Consider the following 26,273-nt stretch of genomic DNA (forward strand, 5'->3'; position numbering starts at 1 on the left):
ATCATCCACACATTCATAATTGATAAATTCACTATCTTGCTCTACTCTCTTGTAGAAGGCCATTTTTGTTGTTATAGGTGATCCTAGGGTATTAGAGCTTACAATCAACTCCTACATGGTATCAGAGCTCTGAATCTACAAACTCCTTAGATAGGTGATCCTAGGGTATTAGAGCTTACAATCAACTCCTACATGGTATCAGAGCTCTGAATCTACAAACTCCTTAGATTTGAGGATAATTCAGGCATGTGATATTATGTTGGATTCATTTTGAGGGAAAAAGGAGCTCACTATCAAGTCTAGAAGGCTTAAAAACCCCCATTATCATATATAACACTTGATATTTGATTGATGGATAAATTGGCCATTTTTTGTAAGGGTTTGCAAATTTACCAAGCAAAAATTTGTATGTACTGATTCAAATAGTTTGTATGATATGTATGGTTGTAGTTGTTAGTAGAGTGCATACAAAGAATGTTATGTCATATTTAGCTCCTATATAGGCATCACATCACTTCGACATCAAGCTAGTAAAAATTCAATATTTTTTTTTAAATATATTTTTTGATTAGCTATCGTGCCTATTTTGTTATAAGCATCCAATGCCTCATTTTTAGTATTTTATGCCCAAGTCAACACCAATCTGAGGGTGCTAACAGTGGTGTAAATGAGGTTATATCCTAACTGGTTCATAATTATAACTTATTTAGGCATGAAGTTTAATTAGGCATACATGAGAATTAGTTGTAATTTACACGTTAATCTTACTTAGACTTAGTTGGCATAAGCTAGTTATCATAAAGTTACTTTATGTATCTTGTCATTTAATATTGTTCATAAGATCATGTTAGTTATCCTAGGTGGCATTCTAGAATATATGAGTCCTATCTCATTATTTGATATTTGATTTAGGTAAAAATATTATTATGCATCATGCATTTAATGTTTCTAAGAAGGTAGTTGTCACGTTACATGGGATTAAGACACATGTCCACATCTTGTGTACTCCTACCTCATGCTCTTGCCTATACCAGCAAGGCTTATTTGTACATTGTATCATACCAATTGAATCATTTTCATATCAATTCAATCTCATGTTCATGAACGCTCATGTTGCAAAATTCTCTTGTGGAAGGCATGTTTCTTGGTTGATCCTTTGAAGTATGCACGACTTTATTATGGGTTCTTTATTATTCCAACATGGTATCAAAGCTATGGCCTTGTAAGCTCCTTCCCATATCGGATAATTAAACTATCGCTATTGCTACACACCACTGTATAAATAATTTATATTTTACATATAAAAGTAGATGTATCACAACCCCAAATTAAGAGATGGCTAAGAAGACATAATACTAGGGCGCTAGTATATCATGATAGGAACTTGTACCCAAAGCCTATTTCTAAATTCACAGAACTTTTGATGTTTCTTGCATTTGCAAGTATAGATGTGTTGGACAACTCGGTCCTTCAATTATTAGATTGTTAGTCTTTTTGGCTACTATATTTATGACTACATTTCTTTTAGACGTTTACTTTTTGCATCCTTGAGTAGTGTTATTATATGAATTTTTTAGGTCACTTTCTTGTTTTTTAAGTCATTTAACAAGGGTTCCAAAGAGATTAGACAACCAACCTAGTGATACCTCTTTTTAAGTGTGGCGTTGTTAATAATCCTTCCAATTATACGACCATAATGATCAAACCTTTATTTGCAAAATTATTTGGTATTATGGTGGAACACAAAATCAGCAAATGAGCAAAAGATAAAGAAAAGCGTGCAAAAGGTCAAGCAGGTTTAGGCCTAAACACTCTATAGTTAATCATGAAATCCCTTTAAGACATCATTGAAAAAATTGGAGAGAAAGGGAAGATGCTTTTTGTTGTTTTGCTGACTTCGGAAAGGCTTTTGACACAATCCTGAAGGATAAGTTATGGTGTAGAGTGGAAGAACTTGAAATTGCTTTGCATTTAAGAGCAATTGTCCGTAGACCTTATGAGGAGGTTACAATCAAAATCAAAACTTCAATAGGCATTTTAGAAAGTTTTAACAGTGACATTAGGGTCAAGAAAGGGTGCCCTATATCCACTACACTCTTTGGTTTTTATATTAACAAACTTCAAGAATGGCTAAATTTGCAAGGTGGAGATGGTGTTTGTTTGTGAGAGTTTGTGGTTAGGCTTCTTTTATATGTTGATGACCTTATTTTGATTGCTAAATCAGCTCATAGGTTACAAGAACACTTACATGCCCTTGAGCATTTTTGAAGAGTAGTGGGGATGCAAGTTAAAACTAGTAAGACCAAAATCTTGAATTTTTCTAATAGTATCAAGCAAAACCAGCATAAATTATACTATGAAGGCAGCACTCTCAAAGTAGTAACTAAGAAAAAATACATTTGGATTGACTTTAACAAGCTAAATTGGGAGGTAGGAAAGCTCTTTACACTCTTCAAAATAGATATAGAGAGACAAAATGGGATTGAAACTACTCAAATTCCTTTTGGACTTTTAGATCTTCTAGTAGTGGTCTATGGGTGTGAATTGTAGGCTAGCAACATCTCAAAGTGGAAACAAATTGAGAAAGTTCAAAAACACTTGATCACAAGTTCGTTCAAAATAAAAGGTTCAGTTCCTTATGATATTATGCTAAGTGAAACAGGGAAGCAATTGCTATGATGCATCTCATAAAGTATTTAAAAAGCATTGAACAAATGGAATCAAGTAGATGGTCTAAGGTTGTTTTCAATGAATCTTGGATGAAGCAAAACATCAAGTGGATGAGAAAATGGAATATTTACCTAAATGCATGCCCATGAATAGCAAAGTGATAAAAGGCTTTTGTTATGGATAAATTTCCCAAGCAAATATGGAGTTAAGTGTTAGGGAGAGAGAAGAAATTTTTTCTTAAGGAGTTCAACTCCATGTGTAACCATCAATACAAAACATACATTGCAGCTAGTATTCCATGGAAAGCCAAGATTCTAATTGCTCCACTAAGAACTAGGTCTCATCAACATGATGTGAAACAGGGCAGTGGAAAAGACCTAAAGAAGTATGGGAAGAAGGGGTGTGTATTTTTTACAATACTGGGACTGTGGAATCAAAATAAACTGTATTATGGAATGTGATGCCTTCAAGGACATCAAGGACAAACATGCCTATATCATGTCAGCTATTTCTTGGTACAGTTTATTCGGCGAGGGGGCTGTTGAGAAGTTGGGGGTGCTCATCATCTCCTTTAATAGGAAAAGGATCAATAAGAAAAAGACAAAGATGGCAATGATGGCTGTCCCATAGGCTATTTTTAGCCTCATTGGCGTTAAAAATTATTCTTCATTCATAATTATGTAACATTAAAAAAAAGTCTATCCACAAATGACATGAGGGTTCCAAGAACATGATTCCTGAATTCTATTAAGGGGAAATTTCACTTTAAAAGCCTCTTTCTGAATTGGAAAAACGTATGATTATGTGTCTTGCATTTGAAATATGGTATAGAAACAAGGGTGCTCAAAATTGTGGTGAAATAAATTAGATATCAAGAGAATGAAAACTCAATTTGATTTGATCATTATTTGAGAAAATTCAAAGATTAATAATTGTCAGGCAACTAAGATAAAAGTTTACAATTGGGATACAAATTAGCTATAGATTCACAAAACTTATCTTACTGGGTTGTCAATTTTTATATAGAGAACTCAAGGTCAAAAAACTACCAAGAAAGAAAAAAAAGTTGAGAAACAAGACATGACTAACCAAACCTTGTGGGCCATAAATAATATGTAAATAGTTTATCATAAGCTTCCAGCTCAGTAATGCAGAGTCACACTGATCTACAATAAAACCGATATAAATAAGCTATTGTTGGTCATCAGATTGTCCATTTTCATTTGATAGTGTGCAAGGCAAGGTCGTGCCATTTGTCTTCCCAATGTTGAGGAAGCTCCTCCTGACCTGTTGAAAAGGAAATAATAATTCAGAAAATAAATGAAGAAACTACCCTCAAAGTTTCATTCTTATTACCTAAAAGTCTAAAACATACAAAGCAAACAAGTGCCCTTCTTCTAGAAAGGGCTAACAGGTGCAAAGCATAAAATTTTTGAGATGGTGGATTTGTTCAAACTTTATTCTTTCATGTACCAAAAAAAAAGTCAGCATTTTTAATGTATACGAGAGCCATGCAAACTCTTTTAGCAGACAATAAACAATGTTATCCCTCCAAAACATGGTAGCATTACCCAGAAAAAATCTGCAGTAAACCACACCTTGGGGCTGGTGCTAGCTGGTTTTAACCAGCTGGCTGGATTTTTCACTAACCCAGGAAAAGTTTGCAGGTTTTTCCCGAAAAACCCGGTTTGATGAATGAATCTGGGCTTTTCATATACATCTCATTCTTTCCGTTTAAACCCTAGGCTATTAAGTAATTATTAATTGGCAACATGGAACAAATTATTAATTTATGTCTTATGTATGTCTGTTTCTAACCACTATAACTGGCATGAAATAACAAACAATGTTTTTTTACTATTTTTACCAATATTTCAGCTTTTCTTAATTTGCTAGGTTTTCCCATCTTTTCCCCATTTTAATTTTTAAAGCATTTGCTAAGTAATTGAATTACATTTATACTTTCAGTTTGCCATTTCGCTGCCATATATATGGAATGTTTCTATGCTCATGCAAATTCAAAATGGCATCAGTTATTACATAAGTTACCAGTTCGGGTTCGGAGACACGAACCCGGTTCGTGGGTTCGGGGAAATTACTTTTTGCCTTTTGGGTTCGTCCGTACATGTGTATATATATATAATTTCCCCGAACCCACGAACCGGGTTCGTGTCTCCAAACCCGAACCGGTAACTTAGGTAATAACTGATGCCATTTTGAATTTGCATGAGCATAGAAACATTCCATATATATGGCAGCGACATGGCAAACTGAAAGTATAAATGTAATTCAATTACTTAGCAAATGCTTTAAAAATTAAAATGGGGAAAAGATGGGATAAACCTAGCAAATTAAGAAAAGCTGAAATATTGATAAAAATAGTTTAAAAACATTGTTTGTTATTTCATGCCAGATATAGTGGTTAGAAAGAGAACATGCATAAGACATAAATTAATAATTTGTTCCATGTTGCCAATTAATAATTACTTAATAACCTAGGGTTTAAACGGAAAGAATGAGATGTATATGAAAAGTCCAGATTCATTCATCAAACTGGGTTTTTTGGGGAAAAACCTGCTTTTCATATACATCTCATTCTTTCCGTTTAAACCCTAGGTTATTAAGTAATTATTAATTGGCAACATGGAACAAATTATTAATTTATGTCTTATGTATGTTCTCTTTCTAACCGCTATATCTGGCATGAAATAACAAACAATGTTTTTTTACTATTTTTACCAATATTTCAGCTTTTCTTAATTTGCTAGGTTTATCCCATCTTTTCCCCATTTTAATTTTTAAAGCATTTGCTAAGTAATTGAATTACATTTATACTTTCAGTTTGCCATGTCGCTGCCATATATATGGAATGTTTCTATGCTCATGCAAATTCAAAATGGCATCAGTTATTACCTAAGTTACTGGTTTGGGATCGGGATTGGGTTCGGAGACACAAACCCGGTTCGTGGGAATTTTTTTTGCCTTTTGGGTTCGTCTGTATATGTGTGTGTGTGTGTATATATATATATATATATATATATAATATGCAAAAATTTAAAGAAATGTACAAAATTAGAAATCTAAATACATTTAATTGTATGCTACTTCATCATTGATCAATGCCAAATGCCATTTCAATTGATAGTTCAAAATTTCAATAATATCATATTATGTAATATACTCATATGCCTTATAATATATATCAATGTTTCATAGATTCATATATGTCCAGGTTCACGATTCGAATGAAAATCATTACAATTACAAAATTGACAATCAAAAATAATAATTGTCTTCTATCTTCAAAGTTCAATGTTCATCAATCATCAAAAGGATCTAGATCAAGATCGTCATCATTTGCTCCAAGTTCAAATTCAAAATCATTTGAACCCAAACAAGTGCCACTCCCACTAGCTCCATCAGCTGTAGGTATCTCATCATCATCATTTAAAGTGACTCTAACTAGATCATCACCAGTTGCATCCGAAAAAAAAGGCAAAAAAAAGTAGTTTTTTAATCTAAAAAAGTCACTTTTTAGTGACTTGACCCACCCAGCCCATGGGTTCGCTCGGGGCCACGCCTGGGTTCTCCCGGGTTCGCCACAGGGTTCACCATTTTCCCTGTGGTTCTCCCTGGGTTTGCCACAGGGTTCACCATTTTCCCTGTGACCCTGTGAGAACCCAATGCAGACCCAACACGGACCCGGACCCGCACAGACCCGGTTCACATTTGGGCCCCAAAACTCATGAACCCGGTATCTTAGGTTATTACCAATTAGCATCAATAATTGCAAAATAGAAATGTATATGGGGACCTAAGAAATCAAATCTAACAAGTGAGAAAAATCAAATTAGAATTTTAGGTATAGATTCTGATGATTCTAAAACATCTACACGGTTTTATCAGAAGCATCGTAATCTAAGCAAGAAAAAGTTCAGAATAATCCCACAGAACTATAAGAGTGAGTTTCCAAGGAACTGGATTTGACTTGAAGAAAGTAAATGCTCTCCAAAGGAAGAACTCCTTAATGAAAAAAATATACCCCCAAACCTGGAAGGGTTAAAAGCCAGATGTAGCATGCAGGCAATCAGCTAAAATGGAGGTAAATGAAGTACCTGTAAAGCTTCATGTAATCTTTCTAAATTATGGCTAAGTGCTTTTAAAAAGAAATATTCATATAAATAGAAACAAAAGAGAAAAAGTACAGTAGTGACTCTAATACTGAATGGTCCAAATTACAGACCACAAAACAGAGATGAGTTTTTACTTTTCAGAGTAGGTCATAGCTGGGTGATCGATAAATGTGTCTAGAAAGTGTCAGGCTGCCTTGGCACATGGCATGGTTCATCGAATCATCTCTATGCCCCAAAAGCACAGCATCTCAAATGCTAATGCATTTTGATCACTTGATTGGCACTGACGTCTCAAATGCTAATGTATTTTGATCACTTGATTGGCACTGACGGTTTGGTAAAGTCTAGGGTAGGAACATAACAAAGTGCATCCCGCCTCTTTACCAGGAGCACAATCTTATGTGAACAATGTGAAGGAAAAAACCATTCATCTTTGCATCCTTGGGAAGTTTTACTTAGAAGTAAGGTTATGATTTACCATTGTTATTGAAGATTTGCCTGATTCCACTGACAACTAGGACCTTGCTACCTATTTCAAGTTTGCATCGTCCCTGCCAAACAGCCCTGTGAGGTGTTCATGTCTAAGGATAGATTTCAATGGTGTTTCTTTGCTTAACTGCTAGCAACTGTCTGCTTGCCTTAGCTTGCCCTTCATTAAGTGAATGCATTAGCAACGTAGCCATCAATTCAATTGCATTGCATTTGTGCATCCAAAGACGCATTTTCCAGTCATGGTAGCTACTTGTGTTAAGTGTATTTTACTTATCCACTTTTTAGTTTGTAATTAATTATGCACCTTTGTTTTTTAAAATAAATTTTCATTATTTGCGGTAATTCTCAAGATACAATTTCATACTGGAATTAGCTAAGTGTATCTTACTTATTCATTTTATGTATGCAGTCAATTAGGGGAAGCATACCGGTAGCCGTTATAGCTAACTTCGTGCACCCACAGATCCTATATGATACATTGAATTTCGATGATTTTTTTTGTTGTTGTCTCCATATGCAGCTTAAATACTTATAGCTATTACACTGGCTTCTGGGTAGTAACGACGCACACTGTGGGATCCATTATGCGCGCAAGGGTCAAAAAGTGTTCATTTCAAAGTGTCACCCAATACCTACTTAAAGATACCCCAATAACCGTGCACTACAACCACCTCAAAAATGGCCAATACTTTGCACAAATACCCCAGTAGCTGTGCGCTATGGGTACCAATTAAGTTGCACAACTCCTCCAATTAAAGTCCAAAAATTCTAACTACCAGGGTTAAAGTGGGTGGCTATTGATACATGTGAAATTTATTAATGGGCTTTTAGTTATCATTTTGCTGGTTTCTTTAAAGTAAGTAATTGGGGGGTTGGGTGAGCAAGGAGTGAACAGTAATTAGAACATGGGCAGTAACTGGTGCTCTTCCCCTATGCACCTTTGTTTTAAAAAGATAATTTTCATCATTTGTGCGTGATTCCATATATAGGATTTCATATTGAAATTACCTATTCTTGACTCATCTCCCTCATTATTCAAGATGAGCCTTGTAATAGTTTCGATTGCAAGAGTAAGCTTAATTTAAAAATCTTCTTACCTTGGCTACCTGCCCCACTTAATCTTCTTATCACAGGCCTTTTTCATTAAAAAATGATTGAGGCTTTCTGATTTAGTAGTGCAATTGGAAGGAAGACTGTAATGTAATGTCCCTCTTTTGAATATTACTGATATTTGCCTTAAAACAAAAATATTTACTTAAAATTGGCAATAGCTTGTCAAAGATTAAGAATTTATAGTAATACTCAGATCAATAAATCATAGTACAATACCCAAAGTTGATCAGATTATGAATTCTCCAGAAATACTTTGCAAATCTGCTGAATTAGAGGGTTTCATCCCTAACTCAACAGTGACAATACCAAGGGTTTCATCCTTAGCTTGCCAAAGAGCATTAAAGGATTGTCATCCTTCCAACTCTTAGTCCACCTTGGAGGGTTTTCATCCTCCCCAACAAAGATTTGGATCTAAACTCAATAAGAGCATGAAAGGGGTTTTGTCCTTCCAAATCTTGTGAGCCTGAAGGGATTTCGTCCTTCCAATTTGCAGATACTACCCAGAATTCAATACCGATAACTTGATGTATTTTCTAGACAATTGCTGATTAATATTTCTTGATGGATTGACAAGTCAAACGTTGAATGATCGTTGAATACTTTTATAAATGAGTGCTGCTTGAATTTATTTTTGATATTCCGAGTTGATATTTAAATGATGGATGTTTGAAAGGATATATTTGAATGATTGGTGCTCAAATGATTGATTTTTGAAAGATTGAATTGATTGATGAATGGATTGATCTTTTGCTGCTTGCTTTATCTATTCTCCAAGAAATGACCTCCCCTTTATATTTTATTCTTGAGGGAGTCACAACCTTTCACAAGTCATGAGTCACTACCCTTCACAAGGAATGAGTTACCACCCTTCATCGCTGCCTTCTGAGAATAATCATTTGATTAGTTGCTTCCTTCTTTGATTGATTATTAATTGATGGATGGGTGTCCTCCTCAAATGAGATCATCTCCCTTTTATATCTCATGTTTGAAGGAGTCACAACTCTTCATTTCATGCTTTTTGACCATTCATTAAACTTAATTAAATTTATTAATATTGTAGTGTCATAAAATTGCGACCCTAGCAATTTTAACCACATTTGAGGTCTTCACCTTGGCGACAGCATATTCCTTCCCAACCGGGACTTCTCTCTGCATTTTCACCTTGAACCCCTTCCTGTTTGAGCCCTGAGATAGCCTCAGGACCCTGTCCAAGCCCCAAGATAGGGCAGGACAAGGGTGTGGCGCCCCTATCCCACCCTCTTAGAGTGGCCCCAAGATAGGTCCCCCCGGCCCTATCTGCACTTCGGGATCCCAAATCTCCCCGATGTCAGCCTTTGGTGAGATGAATTAATCTTCCGAGGCATGTATAAAAGGGAGTTGGTTTTCTCATTTGAGGGAGGCATTCAAGCAAAGAGATGATAAGCAAGCATAGGCAAAAATATACAAGCATTCAAGCATTCAAGCATTCAAGTCTTCTTCATTCATCCATGGGAGCAATATTACAACATTCATTTGCAAGCATGTGTGTGTGTTAGGGTTTTGTCATGTTACATGCCAATTCATGCAACACTTGTGATTACATTCAAGAAGCAAAGCAATCATCATCAACAAGTTGCAAATCTACAAGGTATACATTTCCATTGTTTACATTCAAGCATTTGCAATTACTTTCTTTCAAGGTTGATTCCTCAACCGAGGTTTGACTAAGGCAAACCCCTATCCACAACCCTTCTCCCTCTCTTTTCTGTGTGTAGGTTGCAGGTGCGTGGCTGTAATTGCAAGTTTGGGCTTCATTTGCAAAGACGGAAGAACCCTTTTCGTTTCGCGGATTTTGTGGAGGACCATGTACACTGTCACCACGGTCCCGACGACTTTTCTCCAAATTTGCAGGGCAGATCCGTATCTGTCTAATTAGCTCAGATCCGAAGTTACAGTGCAATCCCAAACCGGCAGCTCCTCATTTCACTCAATCTCTCTCTTTGTTCCACATAATCAACAAGTCAACTTTCCTATTTACAAAAGAGGGCAATAACACACTTCAACCCTTGCAATCCACTCGGAATTCACATCCTTGCTTCTCTTGGATTTGGATCTAGTGGATTCAACCCCTCTTTTGAATGTAAAGTTCCTCCAAGTGAAAATCATCCTAGTAACTTCCTTTATCTCTCCTAGGTGGGGAGTCACTAGGGTCAAATTTTTCACTTTACAAATATATTATATTATTTTTATTTTTATTTTTTAATATTTTAATTTATTATTGTTATTTATTATTAAATCCCATTTCAAAAAGGGGGCATTACACGTAAAAATGTTTTCAATAAGCTGCGCACGAATAATCCTATGACCATTTCAACTAAGGATTTTTTCACATTCCTGAATCAGGGTGACTTTGGCATTGGTTTGAGCTTTAGGAGATCCCTTACGAGGGGATGAGCAAATAGGTTTGTTACTTACAGACTTCAGTCAATATCAAAGACAGATTTGAAGATTGTACTATTGACTTGCACCTTCTTCCTATGGGTCCCTTTGAGTACTAGCATGTGGTACATCTTTGACCTACCTTTTCCCTTATTTTAAAAATTAATACCTTATACCTAATAAAAGGTTTATGTGTTAGTAAAAAGGCTATACCAAGTCACCTACATGTATAAGACTAAAATTATATTATATTTGGATATGTGCCTTGACTAACTAAAGCTATCATCTTCTCTATACAAGAGTTCTGGCCTATGGGTATCACCACATCTATCTATGTTCTCTTCATCAAGGAGTACTTTATTTCTGTAATTTGATTTGAGAAACAATGCTTCATTCCTGTTAAATATGATTATCAAATTCTTCATGGTATAAAGTAAAAGTGAACCCTTCAATTATCAATATTGATTTGGGAGAATTTTCGGTCTACAAGGTTCATATTTTCAAATTGCATAAATCTGCCTACAGGCCATGAAACTTTGCAAAAAACAGCAAGGGTTCATTTTTTATTCACCAAAAATAATTTCCATTCAGGGTTTGTATATATTTAGCTTGAATTGCACATCCATTCAGGAATGACAAGTTTGTTTGAAATTTGATTTTCTGAATGTCATGACTTTTGCATTTGAACTCTTACTAAGCCCACTCTTAGGGCATTGGAAAGCTGGTTGAGAGATCTATACATTTATAAACACTTTGCTACCTGTCAGAGCATTATTCTATTTTATTCATATTTCTAAATATGGAGGAATCTCTTACGAGTTTTAGTTGATTTGTTGATCTTTGGACATGTGTAGCATGTAAGAGATGAACCTGGGGATTGAGCACATGGTATGCTTACCCTTTATTTATTTTGTGGTTAACCTTGGGATATTTTCTATATTCCACCAAGTTTCTGGGATGGATGGATGCTCTAGAATGTTGGTGTTATTACATTAGTTTAGATTTAATTAATAAAACTACCGGCGATTGTGTTTTCAGTTGTGCAGTTACACAACCATTTGCTGTTTTGTGTTGCCTATTTAAAGGCACACATTTAGAATGAATATGAGTATCTGATAATATATTTAATCCTACAAAATCAAATCAATAATATTTTTCATTTGTGCCATTCTCTGCAATCATGGTTTAGTTTTTTCTGTTCTATGTTGGCTCTACCATTTCAACAATGGTATCAGAGCGAAAACTTGTTTCTATGATCTGTGGCTAATGGAGGAATACGATTGGGGTTGGCTTCTGCATTTGCTGTGTTGCAGAGGAGACAAAGCGGCTACTGGGCATGACTTAGAAGAACTGTAGATGGCAGTGATCTGATTTCAGTGTTTGTAATGGTGAGAGAGGAACAATAAAAGGAAGGTGGAAGTGAAAATAGAGATATGATTCAAGTCCAAACACCAAACTAGAATCTTGCAATCATGTTTCAAGAAAAGAGGTATGAAATGGACTATCTCTTTATAGGGTGACATCACAAATCTTTTGTTATCATTTTATTTGTCTTTGAGTGATAAAGATTATGGATAAAGTAGTTACAATTCCTAAATTCGAAGGGCATGAATTCCACACATGGCAAATTAAAGTGCAACTGTCATTAATTGAGAAAGATTTGTGGGAGATTGTGTATGGGACTGTAACAAAGCCACAAGATGCAGATGCAGCAACGAAGTGGACGACAAAAGATCGTAGGGCCACGGCATTGATTGGTCTTGGTTTATCAGATGCATACTTGCATCATATTGATTTATCAAAGACGTCAAAAACAATATGGAACGGGGTCAATGTCTTGTTTGGTTCTCAGGCTTCCAGTGCCAAGATGTCTATTAAGCAGAAATTGTTCAGGCTAAAGATGAATGGAGGTGATAATATTATTCAGCATATAAGCATTTTTCGTCTCTCCTTAATCAACTTGCAGGTATAAATGCTAATGTCGCTGATGATGATGCCAAGGCAATATTACTTAACAATTTGTCTTCTAGTTTTGACCATATTGTCTTTACTCTAAACAAAATAAATCCTAGCTTGGAAACAATAATCTCTTCTCTAATTGATGAAGGAAATAGAACTAAAAAAACTATCAACTTCCTGAAGGATGTGCTTTGGTTGCTAGGAATAAATCTAATGTTTCCAGTAGAAGAGAATTCAAATGCTTTTATTGTCAGAAAAATGGGCATGTGCAGATGAATTGTTTTCAACGGGCCAAAGATCTAATCGATGGAAAGTTAAAGAAAGATACATCTTTTGTTGCAACAGAAGGTGAGGCCAACTTTTGTGGATTTGCAGTACATAAAAATGACTCATCTGATGGTGACAGTCCATCAGATGATATAGGGGTTGATACAAGATTTCTACTTTAGAGAATAGTGAATATTGACAGGAGGTTGGAGGCAACGGAGGCAGGAGGATCTTTTATCATCTCAAGTTAGCTTCTCGCTCAGAGATGATCATTGCATGAGAAGCAACCTATCTGTGTCCCTGTAAAGCCGGGGCTTGGCAGATTTGTCCCTAAAAAGGGGGCACGATTTATCTGTGTTCCTGAAGAAAAGAGGGAGCTTGGTAGTGTGATTATCCCTTCTAGGAGCAAGGGGAGGGACAGGATTGTGCAAGCATAGCGGCAGTGATCAAGTTTCCATAGCACTTGAGGAGGCGTTAGACACACTCGGAGGAGATGTGAACTGGACTTTCAAAGGAAAGGCGTCTCATGTGCAGCACTAGAGGGGGCATTAAACACACTCAAAGGAGATGTGGAATTTCGGAGGAAATGTGTCTCATTGTGCAGGGGAGGTGGGAACTTTTGTTCTTGTGTAGACAGTTCCAGGTTTTGCTGTCAAGAGATCCACTGATGCAGTCAGTTCGGTGTTTCTTGGGCGAGTGAGGAGGATTGGTGAAGGCGCTTCATCAAAGTCACTCGAGGGTTGGATTAAAACCCTTGCAACTTCCACTCTTGTTCAGATTAATGTAATAAGGGGGGGAATGTTGGTGTTATTACATTAGTTTATATTTAATTAATAAAACTACCGGCGGTTGTGTTTTCAGTTGTGCAGTTACACAACCATTTGCTATTTTGTATTGCCTATTTAAAGGCACACATTTAGAATGAATATGAGTATCTGATAATATATTTTATCCTACAAAATCAAATCAATAATATTTTTCATTTGTGCCATTCTCTGCAATCGTGGTTTAGTTTTTTCTGTTCTATGTTGGCTCTACCATTTCAACATAGAATGGGTGGGACAGGGACCAGAAGCCATTTTTTAGGGGGCAGCAGAAAATAATTAAAAATGCGGGGAAAATTTAAAAATTAAGTTCAGATATTCATATGATAAGGTATTCACCATATTCATTATATAACAAATTAGAGCTGAATTGAGAATTCATGAGTTGTCATACAGATTAACAACATTTCATGTCTAATCATTTGGGTTTTGAATTTTCATTAGCAATGTGCACATCAAAGTTCACAGACAAAATCAGAAAGTAGATAGCTAGATCTTCTGCTGCTATGCATTTGCCTCTAGCTAGATCTTCTGCTGCTATGCATTTGCCTCATCTTCGCCTAAATCAAAATCGGACTATTTAAATTGTTGCCAATATTAGAAAAAAGCTCTCAATGTTATGTGGCAAATCTTCATGATGTGATGATTTTCTTATAACAATAAATTATATTTTTATTTTCTTTTTAAAACTACTACAACAATACAAATTTTGTATTCAGCGGTAGCATTAAAGCCCAGCTTTGTAGGCCTCAAAAATTGCAGATTAGGCTAAGTTTCTCCCCCTTTGTTGCATTTTAGCCCTATTTGGTCCATCAAAGAGATATTTAATGCATTAGTCCCCTAGTTATGATCCCAAAACTGAAGGTCCACAATCCTAGAACATGTTTGTTACACCTTCAAGGCCAGGGACATCTTCACGAGGGTGAAACAGATGTTTGTCAACAGATTGAGGATGAATAATGGCTGACTTTGAGAGTGGGTAGGCTCTCCTTCACTTTGGCCTCAGCTTAAACCCATGAGGGGGTTCCTAGAGGTATGCCTCAGTAGGAATTCACATCAAACAAAATGAAACAACTAATATAATGAACAGCAGCTATACCAAAATGTAAAACCTCTATAACTGTCTAGGTTATGCTTAAATAGCTACAATAAACCTCCTTTTAGCTGATCAATACTTTGCACATGCATCTACAGATAAGAACAGTGTTACAATTCCTTGAGATAGTTTCATTTATAACTTCATAGACACTCGAAAAGTATGAATATACTAAACATGACTCTAAGAATATAACAGTTTCTTTGAAGTTTTCCCTGATTTTTGTCACTAAATCGTGCATGAACAACATATATTGTCCACTTCCTACCTCCTAAACTACTAGTGATTGAGTTTGATGATTTACAATATGTGAATGGTCTAAAGCCTTCAAGACTGGTGCCTTATTGGGCCACAAAGTCGTGTGCAGCCATTAGAGCAACAAACAAGAAGTTGCAGCAAAGGTATGATATATTGTAAACACGTCTATTTATTAATCCTTCGTCAAACTCAAAAGCATTCACATGCAACACAGAGAAGGCCAATACAAATAACAGCTTGCATTGATTTAAAGTGCTATGACATTTAAATCTCTGTTACAATCACACCAGCAAATGTGATGAAGGAAAAATCTCAAACAACAAAGAACTTGTATACCATACTACTAAAAACCTTCCAAAATGTCTAATAACTAATCAAGGAGACATATGGTTACAAACATCTATTGCTATGGCTACCTTCCAACAAGTTCTGAGAGACAACTCTCATAGGAGACAAACTAACAATTTTGAAAACCCTAGACAACTTTACACGTGTGTTCTTAGAATACCCAAAATCTTGAGTGACTTCTACTATTTTAAAGAATATCCCTAAAAGGGGACATTACAGCAACCAACATGTGGTATACATTTGGGTTATCTTTTCTCTTATTTTGGTACCTTGTATCTAGTGTAAGGCCTACATGCTTAAGTAGGCTCACTCTTGATAAGTGGCTAATATATTTAAAGCTAACATTATATTATATTGGCCATTGTGCGATGTGCCTTGACTAGGTTAGTGTATAATCTTTTCATGGGTAGGAATGTTATACGAATAGAGAGCATTCTTCTCACAGTTTCATCTAATCCATCTTGATTTTTTAATTTTACCTAAGGGCACCCGTTGGTGCTTATGGGCATCAAGTGTTTTTCTCTCTTTCCCCAATATCATTTATATACAAAAGTTTTGACCTAAAGACGTCACCATATTTGTGCTCCTCTCTTCATCTTAGGGTATTTCAGTTTTGTAATTTGATTTGATAAACATGACTCCTTTCTTGTTACATATGGTTATCAAATTCTTCAATGAATATAGCAGATTTATTGAAGCCAATTTTATTAGCCTAAAGTTGGACTAAATCTTAACAGGATATCATCAGTACTCCTGTAATAATATCTATAATGGATTCCAACTATAAGGTTTAGTAGGATCTATTATATATTGTTGATACTTATGATAGATATTAGAGAATTGTGTGATAACTCTGCTTGCTTACATTTTTAGAATACCAAGTGGAACAAGAAGACTGGCCTGTAGCGAAGGTATTAGACCTTAAGGAAAAGTAACCCCTTCCCATTAACATACCATGCAATTGCATGAGAATTTTTCTGGATTTAATTGTGTAGAAGATTCTTGCATCAATATACAGGCAGTGTTATCTGTATTCCACTTACAGGCATGAAAGTAAATATACAATTTTATAAGAGTTTATAAATACAACAGCCTTCCCCAAACAATAACAGTAACTAGATTGTAAAGGCATCTTCACCATTTATTTTTCTCTCAAATTCAACAATATTTTTTTCACATTCAAATGTTCTCAACAAGGGATTACAGGGTAAGAGAATTACTGTTATCTTCAATTTCATCCCCTGGATGCATCAGTCCTGCAGGCAAAGGAACTTCTGCAACAAAGCCAACCAATTTCAAACCATCAGCAAGCAAGAAAATAATTCAACAAAAAATCTTGCTCTCTACTCAAACTGTCAGGTTATCACTTCCATGGCTCTCTTAGATATATAGTAAATTCCTATAGAGTTATTTATGTTCCAGAATTCATTTTCTTTAACATGTCCAGAAATCATATTTGCAGAAAACGGGCCTCTGCATTTTAGCTGTGTCCACGTTAGACTCCATTTTTTCAAGAATGAACAATCCAATTGACATTTCCAAGTAACAGAAAACATGATGATGCACGATAGGATGGAATTGCAGTACCAGTTTCCTTGTGGAGCATTGCAATGTCTTGTTTGGAAAATTTCTTTAGTTTTCAAACCTTGGAAGTCTGTAACAGTTTAAAACAATGAATGCCTTTGGGAAACAACTTCAAATCTGCTTGCATTAGGTTTTCATCCACCAACTCCACAAGGAAAAGAAAAGGCTTTTCATCCTTTAATCTCAAACCTTGCGGGATTTCATCCTCAAGTTGTTGCATCATGGTTCATGTTCCGCAAGGGATAATAATATACAAATGTCTTTCAAATTGCTGTCCCCTTCTCCTTAATTGATCTTCCTTACATACTTTATCCCTTCATGAGACACAACCCTTCACATCTTTTGACCATGATTAAGTCTAATCTTTATCTAATTTCAGTTTTATAATATTAATTATCTTTCTTTAGGCACTTCTATTATTGTCCTTGGCAGCTTGTGATTATGATTAAATCTATTATTATAGTGCTATCCTTCTCAATATTGTTTGTCCTCAAGCAATCGTAAATTAAAATGCTTAAGGATTTCCTTACTCTCCCATCTTGCATCTTCTTCTGGAAAATCATTCTATCGAATCAAGTATCATGTTATGGTTTTATTTCTTAGCTTTCTTTCTCTAAAATTTATATTGACCTCAAGAACTGAAATCAATTTTCCTTCATCCTCCACTGAGGGTAGTTTTAACAAAGGAATAATTTGACTTCCAAAAGCTCTCTTTCCTGCAGTGTTTATGGATGTTACTAAACATTGTGTTGCCCATGCTGCTTGTCCATTTCTAAAAAGCCTTTCCATTATTTTTGCTTTTATAACTCTAGGAACTCCCTCAATAATGCCTTGTAACAATACATATTTACCCTCTTATTTGAACATTAATTACATCATCTGATAATTTTGTGTGAATTCTCCCAAAGAGTGTAGCCATTGCACTCCTACGACCATATCGATTTCTCCTATGCCTAGAAGTCATCTTGCGTCTTGTGTCTACCAAGGGCAACCTCCAATTATTGAATTTTCTTAGTGCATGGGATGGTAAAATCATCCACCACTCTAACATTGAATCCGTTGAAATCTTTTGTTTGTAACCCACTTCTAGCAACTAATCCTTCATCAATGAAATTGTGTGTCACTCCACTATCAATTAGGACTATAACTTTGTGCCCTTGTGGGATCCCTCATACTCAAAAAGGATGATGTTTAAGAGCACCCAACCGGATTGTAAGTGTGCCCTTTCGATATTCACTTTCTTCTTTTGAATTAGTTTCACATTCAACTACTTCGAGTTTTGATTCTTCCTCCTCATTAGACCTTACTTCTATGTAATGCACTTGGCCTTTTCCCAGACAACAGTGTCCAGATTTCCATTGTTTTTTACAAGAAAAAAATAATTTGTTTCAATACAACACATTTTTTGCTACTTCATCAAACTTACTCTTTGATGGTAATGCCCTTTGTAATGCACTTGGCCTTTTCCCAGACAAGTGTCCTGATTTCCATTGTTTTTTACAATTAAAAAATAATTTGTTCCAATACAACTCATTTTTGTTACTTCATCAAACTTACTCTTTGATGGTAATGCCCTTTGTTGAGAAAAATCCTTTCTGTTTTCCCAGAAGAACTTATTCATGGCTATGGAAGTCTCCAAATTTAAAGCTCTTTTGATAGTTTATTGAAGGGTTGATGGATCAAATGATTTAATTAAACAACTGAGAGGTTCAATTAGTCCTTCAAAAAGGACAGTTAATCGTCCTTCTGAAACATCAGGCACAATTACTGATAATCTTTGGAATTCTTCTGCATATCTCTCCATTGTCCCTTCTTGTTTTAATTGTGCTGATTCTCTAAAATGGACTTCTGGTCCTTTCTGTTGAATCTCTCAATTAACCTTATACAGAATTCATCATGTGTGTCTTTAAGTCTATGACCTTGGGTAACCAACCCATGGTACTGTTGTGACATATTCACACGTCGCCCCATTGCAAATGGGGACCCCCTACTTTTTGCTTTCTAGGGTTAGTTTTCTTTGCTTAGTTGTCTGGTCTTGGCTATTAGCCTTTGCATTGGAGAGTTGCCAAAGAGATCATTAGGATAGCAGGGTCTGCTTGAGTTGAGGTGGGTCAGTAGGTGGTCCAGGTCAGGGTCTCTTTGAAAGCCTTCTCTAGGTCAAGCCTTGCTCTTGTTTCTAGGTTAAGTCTTGATTGAGTTTGAGGAAGTCCTTATATCCTGCTAGGAGTCTTGCCTTTTGAGACCTATGTCTTTGAGTTAAGGAAGTGAATGAAGGTTTGTGAGCGAGTATCATCGAGGATTTTCCCTTTAAAAGTTTATGAATGATGTTCTTGTACTCTAGGCATTAAATTGACCTATTTGCCTAACGACCAAGCCTAGACTTGGAAACTTGAGAGTTGAATGAGGAATTTGAGCTAGATTGCCAAATTCGCTCCTGACCCTTCCAAAGGGACAGGAGCGAACTCTTCCTTAGCTCCCTTTTGACTCCTATTCTGGACAAAACTTTCACTTAGGCATGGAAATTTGGAGAAAGGTCAAGAATTTGAGCATTTTTGCAAAATTCGCTCCTGACCCTTCCAAAGGGTCCAGAGCGAATTTCCTTAGACTCCTCTCTTGCCCCCAGTTAAGACCTCAAACCCTTGCTTCCAAGCTTCAATTGAATGAAGAATGATCTATTCATGCCTTTGGAAGTGAGTTGCAAGCAAGTGTGATAAGGAAAAGTGAAGAATTTGTGCAAAGAAGCAAATTTCGCTCCTGACCCTTCCAAAGGGTCCAGAGAAAAAATCCTCTTTAGGTCCTGTCCTTCCAAAGGTACCTGGGCAAAATGGTTAAGATGTACTTGTAATCCAACATTTTGAGCTAGGCACTTCCTTAAGGTGGTTTGTTAGCATGTCTTGAGGTGAGAACAATATGAATGAGGATGAAGTTTGAGTGTTTGGATGATATCTATGACTAATTCCTCAAATTTGCTCCTGACCCTTCCAAAGGGTCCAGAGCGAATTTCCTTATATCTCCCTCCCTCCTGGTCCTAATTTGCATCATAAACCTTATACCTATGGTGTGATTGAGAGAGTATTGATGTGTGAAACAAAGAGAAGTGATGGAAAGTGAAGGATTTGAGCATAATTGCAAATTTCGCTCCTGACCCTTCCAAATGGTCCAGAGCGAAATCCTCCAAAAGACATATTTCTTCACTAGGGACATCAAATGGTGGACATACATGGCAAGGAAAGGATTCAAAAGGACAAGTCTAAATCCAGATGAGTGAAAAGAAGGAAGAATTGGGTCTAGAGGAACAAATTCGTTCCTGACCCTTCCAAAGGGTCCAGAGCGAATTTTCCAAAAGCATGTATTTTCCTCACAATTTTAAAGCAAATTACCCTCAAGGTATTTTCCTAAGGTGGTTTGAAGCTAATCAAGCAAGCTAAGAGAAAACCTTATCAAGGACAAGCCCTATTTTCCAAATTTCACTCGTGACCCTTCCAAAGGGTCCAGAGCGAAATTTGTTTTAGCTCCTGACCCTTCCAAAGGGTCCTGAGCGAATTTCTTCATAAAGCATTATACCTTGCTCAAACCTTTAAACTAACTCATTCCCAAGCATTTTTGAAGGCAAAACACTTGTTTTTGATGAGGAAAGGTTGAAAATTGAGTCAATGATGGAAAATTGAGCCTAAAACAACAATTTCGCTCCTGACCCTTCCAAAGGGTCCAGAGCGAAATCCTTCTAAAGACTTATTTCCTCAACATAAGCATTGAATGGACATCACTTTGAGAGCAAGTTGGCTTGAGCATGATAGGATAAGGATGGAAAGGACAAGTCCTAGGCAATGAGTGTGGATAGAGTCTAGAAATGCAAATTTCGCTCCTGACCCTTCCAAAGGGTCCAGAGCGAAATTCTTGGAAAGACTCTCTATTTTGCCTAATGCACTAAAAGAACCTTGTTTTAAGCTAAATTGACGGTAAATTGAATTGATCATGGTAAGAGGAGGTTTGATAAGACAAGTTTAAGGTGATTTAAGAGAAAAAGAAGTGTGAAATGAGCCTAAGGAAGAATTTCGCTCCTAACCCTTCCAAAAGGTCCAGAGCGAAATTTCTTAAACCTCTATTTATTCCTTGTTTGAAGACCAAGATCTTTGTTCCTATGACGTGGTTGAGAGAGGGTTGATATATACTTGCCTTGAAAGTAATTTGGAGCAAAGGAAATGATAGAATTGAGACTAAATCACAAATTTTGCTCCTAACCCTTCCAAAGGGTCCAGAGCGAAATCCTTAGGACTCCCTATTTCACCTTGTTTCGAGCTAGGATGGAGGCTAGTTGCATAATCATGATGGAAGGAGGTTTGAAAGGTTAAGTTCAAGGCAAAGAAATGATGAAAATATGAAGAATTGAGCAACTTTGTCAATTTTCGCTCCTGACCCTTCCAAAGGATCCAGAGCGAATTTCATTATAGGGCCCGTCCTTGGAGAGGATCCAGAGCGAAATTAATCCTAATGCCTTCTTGTTGATGATTTAAGGTAAGAAATGCTATGTTAGAAAGAATATATTATGTATACTTAATCATCTTTTGTTTGTTTTGCAGATCAACAAAATCAAGATGGAGGAAGATCAGGCCAGGACAAGGGCAACCTCTTCTAGTTTCATCATCATCAAGAACACTTCAAATGTGTGGAGGAGGACACGAGATGCTTCCAAGTTGGAGGACTTCAAGTGCTCAAGAAATTGCAAGCAATGGAGTTGACCATCCTCAAGGACCTCATTCTACCACATGGAGAAATCACAAGATATTAGGAGGATTTTATAAACACTTCAAGGCGAAATGAGCTACTAGAGAAGGTGAAATGACCATGACTTCCTATCACTATTATGCGAAATCAAGAAGAGGCCTCATCAAACACAAGAGAGCCAAGGAAAGGTACATCGTTCCTCAAGTATATCAAGGACGAAGGAGGATCAACCAAGGTCAGTGCAAGGGTACGTTGAAGAAGCAAATAGTTTCAAAAGAGTTAATCAAAGTTAGCTTCTCATCATCATCACATTGAATATCAAGAAATACAAAGTTCCTTGACCAGGCACAAACACAAGACAAGGTGGCATCCTAGTCACTATTCCTCCAATTAGAAGGCTCCACCTCAGCATGTCCAGATTCGATGAACCACGCTTACACATAAGGACACAAACTCCGATGTACCTACCCCTGTTTCCTATTGGTTCTAGTGCATTGAATGTAATTTTCTCATTGACTAAAGGAGTTTGTTATAACAAACCCTAATTAGGGTTTTCATCTTGTAATCCTAGCCATTGATTGTAAATCAATCAGAGCCATTGAATTGTAAAGAGCTCTCTACATAAAGCTCTGGCTCTTCATTTATAGTGGGTTAATAGTGAATAGTTGGTTAATAGTTAGTTCATAGAGGTTAGAATAGCTAATGATTAATAGTGAATAGAATAGAAGTTAGAGTAGATTAGGAAGAGAAGGCAGGAAATTGTTGCCTAAATTGTAAATGAACCCCATTTTCATTTAAGTTATGGTGAAGTGTATCGTTTCTTTGCAATATGCATGGTTTCTTGTTGAATCTTCATTTTTAGATGGTAAATGATTAGATTGAATGAAGGAAGTTACTGAATGCACTCGTGTGGAATCCGCCTAGTCCAAACCACTAGCCTCTTGCTGATTGTAAGGGCGCCCTGCGTGGTCAACTGGCATTGAATGAGCTTAATCTCGAATTGTTATGCGTCTATTTTTCATGCATTAACTTGAATGGTGATCAGTGTTTGACGGTGATAATTTGAACATCTTCAAAACTACCTTAGAAGATTGCACTGAGTTGGTATCGAATTGTTCAATTTGATGGTGAGACCCAGCCCAGTAGGACTCCACCTAGTCGTTCATCTATCTTCTTGCATTCTAGATCCTAGAATAGACTCTCTAAACCCTGCACCTTTTGGTTATTTCTTTATTATCCTGGTAAGTAGATAGGACTTGAGTTCCAGCAAATCAAACGCTCGGGCATTTGAATGTAAGTCCCCTTGTGATTCCAGCATAATCACATCAAACCAAATTGAGCTTATCCACACGTAGAGACCCTACATATAAGAACCTTGGAGTTATTTCGATTGATCCTTAGGCAAATCTTCAGCATTCGAAAAAATTTATTCAAGAGAGGATAAGATACTTATGGTATTTTATTATGTGTTCGCATGTGCATGAAAAACACATCAACAGGTACCACCAATAGTGAGCTGATCCTTCCAAGTATAAGGTTGCAAATTCAATGGCATCATCCTCTAACATTGGTTTCAATGATAGGTATGTATCTAATTTCTTCGCCCATGCACAAGCAATACTCTTATTAGATCCATCAAATGTAGATAATGTTAACTTACCCAAAGCTTGATGGTGTAATTTTGTCTTGGCTCGGGTCTAGGCTCCATTCTTGATCTATTTCTTCTTCTTCATATTTATGTAATTTGTGACAGCTATTGCTTCTTGAATTTCTCCAATGAGATTTCTATCTTCTACATAGCAAGTGGTGATATCATCTTGCATTGAATTTTGTGTTTCTTCAATGGGAACTTCTTCTTCCCTTTGAATGAACATGGGACAAAGGGGTCTATACATAGATCCAACCTTGGTTCTTTGTGTGTAACTATAACGCTCATTATTGTTGTTAGAAGTTTCCCAACTATCTTGATTACTAAATTTTTTTGCATTATTTGTCTTAGTAACAGTTGTCTCATCATATCTACCATAAGGTCAAATTTTCTATCTAATTCATTGGCATAATCACAGTTTTCATTTCCACTAACCATTTTCACTTATGCTGTTTTGTTATCCAAAGCAGCTTTGGTCACTTTTGTTAAGTTTTATGATCAGATTAGATAATACAATAATTCACACAAATGTACAGATATTATCCTGGGAAAAACCTTCCTCTTGAAGGTGAAAAAAACCCAGCAACAAAGTTTCTTATTTTATTTATTAATACGCAAGATGTCTTTACAATAAATTCGCTTCAACCCTTGAAGCAGAATCAACCAATTGATGGCACAATCCGATCTGTGAATCACAATATGTAGAAGATATGTCTGCTCTGCTGTAGATATATATCGGACTACTTAAGGATAGACACAAACTGCTGGAGGAGATTATCAGATTGCTGAAGTATGTCAATTTCCTTATGGAGGAATACGATCTGCTGAAGTTCGATGCTTAATCTGCTTGATTATTGTTCGATCCATCTGAAGGGAGGGTGACGAACTATATACCCACACAAGTGTGTATCCAATCAACACGACTTTCCCAATTGTCGGCTTCTCATAAACCATCACGTCTCCTTATTAGAAATCGGTTATAGTTAATACATCTTTCGATGTGGCGGAGCAAATATTAGTTTTGTTTAGTTAACAAACTGATTCAATATAAATATGAAAGTCAGCAATGTGTAAAAGTCAAACAAGGTAAATGTGTAAGGCCGATAGGCCAATTACACATTTGCATTATCTATGTCGGCCCAGAAGGATACCGACTGAAGCTATCCATCAACAACTTTGTCCTTAAAATTTTGAGTAATTATTAGTTCTCTTTGGTAAACATCTGTTGGCTTTGTCACTTAATTGCATATGAAAATAAAATCATAAGCTACCAAGATTCAGCACTGATACCATTTGTAATGTCCCATTTGGAAAATTTCTTTAGTTTTCAAACCTTGAAGTCTGCAACAATTTAATACAACGGATACCTTTGAGAAATAACTTCAAACCTGATTGAGTCAAGGGTTTTCATCCACCAACCCTGCAAGGAAAAGAAGAGGGTTTTCATCCTTCAATTTTCAGGCCTAGAGGGGTTTCATCCTTAGACTGTTAGTAAACTGTCTATGTTCCACAGGAGATAAAATTAGATATATAAAGATGTATTCAATACAGTATACAATACAATCGTTACTTCTCCTTGTTTGGTTTCACTTATGTATTTTTTTCCTTTAGTAGTCATGATTCTTCACATGCCCCTTGACTTTTGATAAATTAAATTTTTATTTTATATTTTATTTCTTGATATCTTAATTATTCTTATTTTATTATAATCCCATTTCAAAAAGGGACATTACAGTCATGTTGTCATTTTGTAACGTTAACTAATTCAAAATTACTTTTAAGACATTGTCAAAGACTGCATATTTTAACTTATTTTAAATCTACAATATCCTATAATAACTTCATAAAGAACATGTGTGTTTCAACTTTCTGCATGCATATTTTTAAAGACTTGCAGAAGAAAGAAATCATAGACAAGTGATACTGATTCAAAACGTACTCATTAGTCATAAGCTTTTGATTTGTGATAATGATGCATCAAATCTTGCTTTACAAATGATCCCATCCAGTTACAGATAAACATAAAATACTTGGCTCATTAAACCACATCCAAAAATATAGGTGTCCCTTACAATCATCATCTATACTATCAAAGTAACTGTCTCCCTATTTTGAAACTTAACGCCAATATCAACTACTCTCTGTATGCCAAATGTCAATAATAATTGCAAAGGTGTCCTGATCTGTTTACATTTCACTTTCAGGCTTTATAGGAACATTCCCACAAGCTATCTCAACTGAGTACTTGCCTTGTTCATTACTGGATTTTAATTAAACAAGTATCCTTAACTGAAAATCAACAAATTGCCCATTAACAATCTCAATTGACTCTTAGTAATTGATGATCTGTAGCAACCTCAATTGAAGCTCAAGCATCCAATGGCCCATGAAGAACCTCAAACAAGCAAAGAGCAATCTAAGGCATATTAGCAACCTTAACCAAGGTTTAAGCATCCAGTGGAATACTGGCAACCTCAACTCAGCCTTAAGCAATCAGTGGTCCATGAGAAGCCTCTATTAAACTTTAAGCAAATCAAAGGCACATAAGCAACATCATTTGAGCGATGTGCAATCAATGGCCCATAAACAACCTTAGTTGCTCCTTTACGAGGAAAACAATAGCCTATGAGAACTCCTCTACTGAGCATGATTCAAATCTATCACGACAAGAAATCTGAGCTGAGCATTTTAACAAATCCATAATAATACAGATTTAAAACTGTCAAATTTTCAAGTCA

At 36.1% G+C, this 26,273-nt stretch overlaps 1 protein-coding gene across 2 annotated transcripts in view; it reads right to left on the bottom strand.

Annotated features, from left to right (window-relative positions):
• Positions 1-3,653: 3,653 nt before the first annotated feature.
• The window catches only part of LOC131079404 (anaphase-promoting complex subunit 13), a 28,363-nt gene continuing 5,743 nt past the window's right edge, over positions 3,654-26,273 (bottom strand). The window contains exons 3-4 of one of the 2 annotated variants that reach the window (XM_059207113.1): positions 16,799-16,852; positions 3,654-3,957 (exon numbers count right to left, since the gene is read on the bottom strand). In XM_059207113.1, the coding sequence (XP_059063096.1) occupies positions 3,890-3,957; positions 16,799-16,852 (122 nt within the window). In that variant the 3' untranslated portion in view covers positions 3,654-3,889. The remainder of the gene's footprint in view (positions 3,958-16,798; positions 16,853-26,273) is intronic. The other variant, XM_059207114.1, reaches the window with a different exon arrangement.

Source organism: Cryptomeria japonica, chromosome 6 (genome assembly GCF_030272615.1).
Source record: "Cryptomeria japonica chromosome 6, Sugi_1.0, whole genome shotgun sequence".
Classification (NCBI taxonomy): Eukaryota; Viridiplantae; Streptophyta; class Pinopsida; order Cupressales; family Cupressaceae; genus Cryptomeria; species Cryptomeria japonica.